The sequence below is a fragment of the Lampetra planeri genome, unplaced genomic scaffold, assembly GCF_965212315.1.
Source record: "Lampetra planeri unplaced genomic scaffold, kcLamPlan1.2.h2 scaffold_1310, whole genome shotgun sequence".
Classification (NCBI taxonomy): domain Eukaryota; kingdom Metazoa; phylum Chordata; class Hyperoartia; order Petromyzontiformes; family Petromyzontidae; genus Lampetra; species Lampetra planeri.
The window spans coordinates 1314-12500 of NW_027614027.1; the positions used below are offsets into that span (position 1 = coordinate 1314).

The following is an 11187-nucleotide window of genomic DNA, read 5'->3' on the forward strand; positions in this document are numbered from 1 at the left end:
GCACTACCACAACATGCACTACCACAGCACGCACTACCACAGCACGCAGTACCACAGCCTGCACCACCACAGCCTGCACTACCACAGCCTGCACTACCACAGCATGCACTACCACATCACGCACTACCACAGCGTGCACTACCACATCGTGCACTACCACGATCACGCACTACCACAGCATGCACTACCACAGCATGCACCACCACAGCATGCACTACCACAGCCGTCACTACCGCAGCATGCACTACCAGCTTGGTCTGCACTACCACGGCATGCACTAACCGGGGCATGAACTACCACAGCCTGCACTACCACAGCCGTCACCACCACAGCCTGCACTACCAGCTTGGTCTGCACTATCACAGCATGCACTACCACAGCGTGCACCACCACAGCCTGCACTACCAGATTGGTGTGCACTACCACGGCTGACGTCGTGGCGGCGGGGGCAGGCGTGATCCAGGCCGAGGAGACGGTGGCGGCGCTGCGCCTGACGGTGGGCGACCTGCGCCCGTTCACCGAGTACACGGCCAAGGTGTGGGCACAGACGAGCGTCGGGGGTGGGGGCCGGAGCGCCGGCTCATTGTCACCACCTCCTCCGACGGTCAGAGGGTGGGGCGGGGTGCGGGGGCACCATCATAGTGTCTACGTAGAGACTGGCGGAGACTCACAGAGACGCAGAGACTCACAGAGACTCACAGAGATTCACAGAGACTCACAGAGAGGACACACAGAGACTCACAGAGACACAGAGACTCACATAGAGTCACAGCGACTCACATAGACTCACAGAGACTCACAGAGACACATAGACTCACAGAGACTCACAGAGACACACATAGACTCACAGAGACTCACAGAGACACACATAGACTCACAGAGACTCACAGAGTCTCACAGAGACTCACATAGAGTCACAGCGACTCACATAGACTCACAGAGTCTCACAGAGACACATACTCACAGAGACTCACAGAGAGACACACAGAGACTCACAGAGGACACATAGAGCCTCACAGAGTCTCACAGAGACTCACATAGAGTCACAGCGACTCACATAGACTCACAGAGACCTCACAGAGACACATAGAGACTCACAGCGACACATAGAGACTCACAGAGACTCACATAGAGTCACAGCGACTCACATAGACTCACAGAGACTCACAGAGACTCACAGAGACTCACATAGACTCACATAGAGTCACAGCGACTCACATAGACTCACAGAGACTCACAGAGACACATAGAGCCTCACAGAGACTCACAGAGACACATAAAGGACTCACAGAGACTCACAGAGATACAGAGACTCACAGAGCCTCACAGAGGCCTCACAGAGACTCACAGAGACTCACAGAGACACACAGACACACACAGAGGCTCACAGAGACACACAGAAACACACAGAGAGACACACAGAGACACACAAAGACTCACAGAGACCCACAGAGACACACAGAAACACACAGAAACACACAGAGACTCACAGAGACACACAGATACTCACAGAGACCCACAGAGACACACAGAAACACACAGAGACTCACAGAGACACACAGAGCCTCACAGAGACCCACAGAGACACACAGAAACACACAGAGACACACAGAAGCACACAGAAACACACAGAGACTCACAGAAACACACAGAGACTCACAGAGACCCACAGAAACACACAGAGACACACAGAGGCTCACAGAGACACACAGAGACTCACAGAGACCCACAGAGACACACAGAAACACACAGAAACACACAGAGACACACAGAGACTCACAGAGACTCACAGAGACCCACAGAGACACACAGAAACACACAGAAACACACAGAGACACACAGAAACACACAGAGACACACAGAAACACACAGAAACACACAGAGACTCACAGAGACACACAGAGACTCACAGAGACCCACAGAGACTCACTTAGAGTCACAGCGACTCACATAGACTCACAGAGACTCACAGAGACACATAGAGCCTCACAGAGACTCACAGAGGCACATAGAGACTCACAGAGACTCACATAAAGTCACAGCGACTCACATAGACTCACAGAGACTCACAGAGACACATAGAGCCTCACAGAGACTCACAGAGACACATAGAGACTCACAGAGACTCACAGAGATACAGAGACTCACAGAGCCTCACAGAGCCTCACAGAGACTCACAGAGACTCACAGAGACACACAGACACACACAGAGGCTCACAGAGACACACAGAAACACACAGAGAGACACACAGAGACACACAAAGACTCACAGAGACCCACAGAGACACACAGAAACACACAGAGACACACAGATACACACAGAGACACACAGAAACACACAGAGACTCACAAAGACTCACAGAGACCCACAGAGACACACAGAAACACACAGAAACACACAGAGACACACAGAAACACACAGAGACACACAAAGACTCACAGAGACCCACAGAGACACACAGAAACACACAGAAACACACAGACTCACAGAGACACACAGATACTCACAGAGACCCCCAGAGACCCACATAAACACACAGAGACTCACAGAGACACACAGAGACTCACAGATACCCACAGAGACACACAGAAACACACAGAGACACACAGAAACACACAGAAACACACAGAGACTCACAGAGACACACAGAGCCTCACAGAGACACACAGAGACTCACAGAGACCCACAGAAACACACAGAGACACACAGAGGCTCACAGAGACACACAGAGACTCACAGAGACCCACAGAGACACACAGAAACTCACAGAAACACACAGAGACACACAGAAACACACAGAAACACACAGAGACACACAGAAACACACAGAAACACACAGAGACTCACAGAGACACACATAGACTCACAGAGACCCACAGAGACACACAGAGACACACAGAAACACACAGAAACTCACAGAAACACACAGAGACTCACAGAGACACACAAAGACTCACAGAGACCCACAGAAACACACAGAAACACACAGAAACACACAGAGACACACAGAAACACACAGAAACACACCGAGACTCACAGAGACACACAGAGACTCACAGAGACCCACAGAGACACACAGAAACTCACAGAAACACACAGAGCCTCACAGAGACACACAGAGACTCACAGAGACCCACAGAAACACACAGAAACTCACAGAAACACACAGAGCCTCACAGAGACACACAGAGACTCACATAGACCCACAGAGACACACAGAAACACACAGAGACACACAGAGACACACAGAAACACACAGCAACACACAGAGACTCACAGAGACACACAGAGACTCACAGAGACCCACAGAGACACACAGACACACACAGAAACACACAGAAACACACAGAGACTCACAGAGACACACAGAGACTCACAGAGACCCACAGAGACCCACAGAAACACACAGAGACTCACAGAGACACACAGAGACTCACAGAGACCCACAGAGACACACAGAAACACACAGAGACACACAGAAACACACAGAAACACACAGAGACTCACAGAGACTCACAGAGACCCACAGAAACACACAGAGACCCACAGAGCCTCACAGAGACCCACAGAAACACACAGAGACTCACATAGAGTCACAGAGACTCACAGAAACACACAGAGACCCACAGAGGCTCAAAGAGACTCACAGAAACACACAGAGACACACAGAGACCCACAGAAACACACAGAAACACACAGAGACTCACAGAGCCTCACAGAGACCCACAGAAACACACAGAGACCCACAGAGCCTCACAGAGACCCACAGAAACACACAGAGACCCACAGAAACACACAGAAACACACAGAAACCCACAGAAACACACAGAAACACACAGAAACCCACAGAAACACACAGAAACACACAGAGACCCACAGAGCCTCACATAGACCCACAGAAACACACAGAGACTCACAGAGCCTCACAGAGACCCACAGAAACACACAGAAACACACAGAGACCCACAGAGACTCACAGAAACACACAGAGACACACAGAGACTCACAGAGCCTCACAGAAACACACAGAAACACACAGAGACTCACAGAGACACACAGAGACTCACAGAGACCCACAGAGACACACAGAAACTCACAGAAACACACAGAGACACACAGAAACACACAGAAACACACAGAGACTCACAGAGACACACAGAGACTCACAGAGACCCACAGAGACACACAGAAACTCACAGAAACGCACAGAGCCTCACAGAGACACACAGAGACTCACAGAGACCCACAGAAACACACAGAGGCACACAGAGGCTCACAGAGACACACAGAGACTCACAGAGACCCACAGAGACACACAGAAACTCACAGAAACACACAGAGCCTCACAGAGACACACAGAGACTCACATAGACCCACAGAGACACACAGAAACACACAGAGACACACAGAGACACACAGAAACACACAGCAACACACAGAGACTCACAGAGACACACAAAGACTCACAGAGACACACAGAAACTCACAGAAACACACAAAGACTCACAGAGACACACAGAGACTCACATAGACCCACAGAGACACACAGACACACACAGAAACACACAGAAACACACAGAGACTCACAGAGACACACAGAGACTCACAGAGACCCACAGAGACCCACAGAAACACACAGAGACTCACAGAAACACACAGAGACTCACAGAGACCCACAGAGACACACAGAAACACACAGAGACACACAGAAACACACAGAAACACACAGAGACTCACAGAGACTCACAGAGCCTCACAGAGACCCACAGAAACACACAGAGACCCACAGAGCCTCACAGAGACCCACAGACACACACAGAGACTCACATAGAGTCACAGAGACTCACAGAGAGACACACAGAGACTCACAGAGACACATAGAGCCTCACAGAGACTCACAGAGACTCACAGAGTCTCACAGAGACTCACATAGAGTCACAGCGACTCACATAGACTCACAGAGACTCACAGAGACACATAGAGACTCACAGCGACACATAGAGACTCACAGAGACTCACATAGAGTCACAGCGACTCACATAGACTCACAGAGACTCACAGAGACTCACAGAGACTCACATAGACTCACATAGAGTCACAGCGACTCACATAGACTCACAGAGACTCACAGAGACACATAGAGCCTCACAGAGACTCACAGAGACACATAAAGACTCACAGAGACTCACAGAGATACAGAGACTCACAGAGCCTCACAGAGCCTCACAGAGACTCACAGAGACTCACAGAGACACACAGACACACACAGAGGCTCACAGAGACACACAGAAACACACAGAGAGACACACAGAGACACACAAAGACTCACAGAGACCCACAGAGACACACAGAAACACACAGAAACACACAGAGACTCACAGAGACACACAGATACTCACAGAGACCCACAGAGACACACAGAAACACACAGAGACTCACAGAGACACACAGAGCCTCACAGAGACCCACAGAGACCCACAGAAACACACAGAGACACACAGAAGCACACAGAAACACACAGAGACTCACAGAAACACACAGAGACTCACAGAGACCCACAGAAACACACAGAGACACACAGAGGCTCACAGAGACACACAGAGACTCACAGAGACACACAGAGACTCACAGAGACTCACAGAGACCCACAGAGACACACAGAAACACACAGAAACACACAGAGACACACAGAAACACACAGAAACACACAGAGACACACAGAAACACACAGAAACACACAGAGACTCACAGAGACACACAGAGACTCACAGAGACCCACAGAGACTCACTTAGAGTCACAGCGACTCACATAGACTCACAGAGACTCACAGAGACACATAGAGCCTCACAGAGACTCACAGAGGCACATAGAGACTCACAGAGACTCACATAAAGTCACAGCGACTCACATAGACTCACAGAGACTCACAGAGACACATAGAGCCTCACAGAGACTCACAGAGACACATAGAGACTCACAGAGACTCACAGAGATACAGAGACTCACAGAGCCTCACAGAGCCTCACAGAGACTCACAGAGACTCACAGAGACACACAGACACACACAGAGGCTCACAGAGACACACAGAAACACACAGAGAGACACACAGAGACACACAAAGACTCACAGAGACCCACAGAGACACACAGAAACACACAGAGACACACAGATACACACAGAGACACACAGAAACACACAGAGACTCACAAAGACTCACAGAGACCCACAGAGACACACAGAAACACACAGAAACACACAGAGACACACAGAAACACACAGAGACACACAAAGACTCACAGAGACCCACAGAGACACACAGAAACACACAGAAACACACAGACTCACAGAGACACACAGATACTCACAGAGACCCCCAGAGACCCACATAAACACACAGAGACTCACAGAGACACACAGAGACTCACAGAGACCCACAGAGACACACAGAAACACACAGAGACACACAGAAACACACAGAAACACACAGAGACTCACAGAGACACACAGAGCCTCACAGAGACACACAGAGACTCACAGAGACCCACAGAAACACACAGAGACACACAGAGGCTCACAGAGACACACAGAGACTCACAGAGACCCACAGAGACACACAGAAACTCACAGAAACACACAGAGACACACAGAAACACACAGAAACACACAGAGACACACAGAAACACACAGAAACACACAGAGACTCACAGAGACACACATAGACTCACAGAGACCCACAGAGACACACAGAGACACACAGAAACACACAGAAACTCACAGAAACACACAGAGACTCACAGAGACACACAAAGACTCACAGAGACCCACAGAAACACACAGAAACACACAGAAACACACAGAGACACACAGAAACACACAGAAACACACCGAGACTCACAGAGACACACAGAGACTCACAGAGACCCACAGAGACACACAGAAACTCACAGAAACACACAGAGCCTCACAGAGACACACAGAGACTCACAGAGACCCACAGAAACACACAGAAACTCACAGAAACACACAGAGCCTCACAGAGACACACAGAGACTCACATAGACCCACAGAGACACACAGAAACACACAGAGACACACAGAGACACACAGAAACACACAGCAACACACAGAGACTCACAGAGACACACAGAGACTCACAGAGACCCACAGAGACACACAGACACACACAGAAACACACAGAAACACACAGAGACTCACAGAGACACACAGAGACTCACAGAGACCCACAGAGACCCACAGAAACACACAGAGACTCACAGAGACACACAGAGACTCACAGAGACCCACAGAGACACACAGAAACACACAGAGACACACAGAAACACACAGAAACACACAGAGACTCACAGAGACTCACAGAGACCCACAGAAACACACAGAGACCCACAGAGCCTCACAGAGACCCACAGAAACACACAGAGACTCACATAGAGTCACAGAGACTCACAGAAACACACAGAGACCCACAGAGGCTCAAAGAGACTCACAGAAACACACAGAGACACACAGAGACCCACAGAAACACACAGAAACACACAGAGACTCACAGAGCCTCACAGAGACCCACAGAAACACACAGAGACCCACAGAGCCTCACAGAGACCCACAGAAACACACAGAGACCCACAGAAACACACAGAAACACACAGAAACCCACAGAAACACACAGAAACACACAGAAACCCACAGAAACACACAGAAACACACAGAAACACACAGAAACACACAGAGACCCACAGAGCCTCACATAGACCCACAGAAACACACAGAGACTCACAGAGCCTCACAGAGACCCACAGAAACACACAGAAACACACAGAGACCCACAGAGACTCACAGAAACACACAGAGACACACAGAGACTCACAGAGCCTCACAGAAACACACAGAAACACACAGAGACTCACAGAGACACACAGAGACTCACAGAGACCCACAGAGACACACAGAAACTCACAGAAACACACAGAGACACACAGAAACACACAGAAACACACAGAGACTCACAGAGACACACAGAGACTCACAGAGACCCACAGAGACACACAGAAACTCACAGAAACGCACAGAGCCTCACAGAGACACACAGAGACTCACAGAGACCCACAGAAACACACAGAGGCACACAGAGGCTCACAGAGACACACAGAGACTCACAGAGACCCACAGAGACACACAGAAACTCACAGAAACACACAGAGCCTCACAGAGACACACAGAGACTCACATAGACCCACAGAGACACACAGAAACACACAGAGACACACAGAGACACACAGAAACACACAGCAACACACAGAGACTCACAGAGACACACAAAGACTCACAGAGACACACAGAAACTCACAGAAACACACAAAGACTCACAGAGACACACAGAGACTCACATAGACCCACAGAGACACACAGACACACACAGAAACACACAGAAACACACAGAGACTCACAGAGACACACAGAGACTCACAGAGACCCACAGAGACCCACAGAAACACACAGAGACTCACAGAAACACACAGAGACTCACAGAGACCCACAGAGACACACAGAAACACACAGAAACACACAGAGACTCACAGAGACTCACAGAGCCTCACAGAGACCCACAGAAACACACAGAGACCCACAGAGCCTCACAGAGACCCACAGACACACACAGAGACTCACATAGAGTCACAGAGACTCACAGAAACACACAGAGACCCACAGAGGCTCAAAGAGACTCACAGAAACACACAGAGACCCACAGAGACCCACAGAAACACACAGAGACTCACAGAGCCTCACAGAGACCCACAGAAACACACAGAGACCCACAGAGCCTCACAGAGACCCACAGAAACACACAGTGACCCACAGAAACACACAGAGACTCACATAGAGTCACAGAGACACACAGAGACCCACAGAAACACACAGAAACTCACAGAAACCCACAGAAACACACAGAAACACACAGAAACCCACAGAAACCCACAGAAACCCACAGAAACACACAGAAACACACAGAAACACACAGAAACACACAGAGACCCACAGAGCCTCACATAGACCCACAGAAACACACAGAGACTCACAGAGCCTCACAGAGACCCACAGAAACACACAGAAACACACAGAGACCCACAGAGACTCACAGAAACACACAGAGACACACAGAGACTCACAGAGACCCACAGAAACACACAGAAACACACAGAAACACACAGAAACCCACAGAAACACACAGAAACACACAGAAACACACAGAAACCCACAGAAACACACAGAAACACACAGAAACACACAGAGACACACAGAGCCTCACATAGACCCACAGAAACACACAGAGACCCACAGAGGCTCACGGGGCGTCGCCGATGCCGCCCACAGTGCCGGGCCCCGTGGGCGACCTGACGGCCGTGGGGCTGAACGCGACGGCCGTGCTCGTGCAGTGGAGCCGCCCGCTGGAGCCGAACGGCGCCATCCTGCGCTACCGCGTGCTGGCGCTCGTCCAGGGCACGGGCGCCATCGTCAAGGAGGTTGTCCTGCGGGAGCGCACGGCGGTGAGGCCCCGACGCGGCGGAAGTGTGTGCGGGGCCCGGTCTCCATCCGTTCCATCTCTCGCTCCGTTCCTTCTAGCCGTGGGGGAGGGTGTCGAGGAGGAGCCGTGTGGCCCCCCTGGATCTGGCCGGGAGAAGGCCGAGGCAGGGGGGGGGGGGGGGGGTAGAGCGTCGCACCTTGGCTTACATGCGTGAATCGGTGGCGACGCTGCTCGCGCACCGGTAACGACGCCGATGGTGCACCGCTAACGACGCTGTTCGTGCATCGGTAACGAGACTGCCCGTCATTGCAGGAAGATGACCTGGGGTCTGGCGTGGGGCCCATGACCGCGTACCTGTCAAGCGCCACCACCTCGCCATCCTCCGCCTCCGCCGCCAGCGCCAGCTCGGCAACCACCGCCAGCGCCAGGACCGCTCCCGCCGCCTTTGCCGCCACCGCCGCGACCCCCGCCCGCCACGCCGGTCTCGGCCGCCACGCCGCCGCCGGCGCCGCTCTTCCCTTACGCCAACCGCCGCTTGCGCCGGGCGGTGGCGGTGGAGCCGGGGGGCGGCGACGTCGGCGATGACGACGGCAGCGGTGGCGGCGGCGAGCGGTCGGGCCTCGAGCCGAGGGGCCGTGCCCCCACCCCGCCGGTGCCCCCGCCGGTGCCCCCCCCGCCGCTGCCGTTGCCGCGACGGAGCCGGCGGTCGCCCGCGGCGCTGGCGCACGTGCAGAGGAGAGACGCGGCGGCGCCCGGGACAGGTGGCGTAACCATCGCGACGGCACCGCCGCGACACTGACCAGGCGCCGACTGCGCGCCGTTGTGTGCAACCGCGCAGACTACGCTCAGTCGTGTGCAACCGCTTGCAAACATGCTCGACCACGTGCTCAACCGCAAGCAATCGCGTGCAACCACTTGCAACCATGCAGAGGCACTTGCACGCAATGTTGTGGATTGTGTACGTGTGTGTGTGCGTGATTGTGTACGTGTGTGTGCGCAATTGTGTACGTTTGTGTGAGATTGTGTACGTGTGTGTGATTGTGTGTATGTGTGTGTGATTGTGTACGTGTGCGTGATTGTGTATGTGTGTGTGATTGTGTACATGTGTGTGTGCGTGATTGTGTACGTGTGTGTACACATACCTCTGTGCGTGCTACCCAGGGCACACCCGTGTCTCTGTGGGTGCTACCCAGGGCACACCCGTGTCTCTGTGCGTGCTACCCAGGGCACACCCGTGTCTCTGCGGGTGCTACCCAGGGCACACCCGTGTCTCTGTGGGTGCTACCCAGGGCACACCCGTGTCTCTGTGGGTGCTACCCAGGGCACACCCGTGTCTCTGTGCGTGCTACCCAGGGCACACCCGTGTCTCTGTGCATGCTACCCAGGTCACACCCGTGTCTCTGCGGGTGCTACCCAGGGCACACCCGTGTCTCTGTGGGTGCTGCCCAGGGCACACCCGTGTCTCTGTGGGTGCTGCCCAGGTCACACCCGTGTCTCTGCGGGTGCTACCCAGGGCACACCCGTGTCTCTGTGGGTGCTGCCCAGGTCACACCCGTGTCTCTGTGGGTGCTGCCCAGGTCACACCCGTGTCTCTGTGCATGCTACCCAGGTCACACCCGTGTCTCTGTGCGTGCTGCCCAGGT

General features: G+C 52.6%; 1 protein-coding gene across 1 annotated transcript in view; it reads left to right on the forward strand.

Moving 5' to 3' along the window:
- Positions 1 to 288: 288 nt before the first annotated feature.
- The window catches only part of LOC144739116 (phosphatidylinositol phosphatase PTPRQ-like), a gene marked incomplete at its 3' end in the record, with an annotated part of 29138 nt that continues 18239 nt past the window's right edge, over positions 289 to 11187 (forward strand). Inside the window, exons 1-4 of the mRNA XM_078622096.1 lie at positions 289 to 412; positions 453 to 560; positions 9394 to 9588; positions 9907 to 10305. Coding sequence (XP_078478222.1) covers positions 289 to 412; positions 453 to 560; positions 9394 to 9588; positions 9907 to 10305 — 826 coding nt within the window. The remainder of the gene's footprint in view (positions 413 to 452; positions 561 to 9393; positions 9589 to 9906; positions 10306 to 11187) is intronic.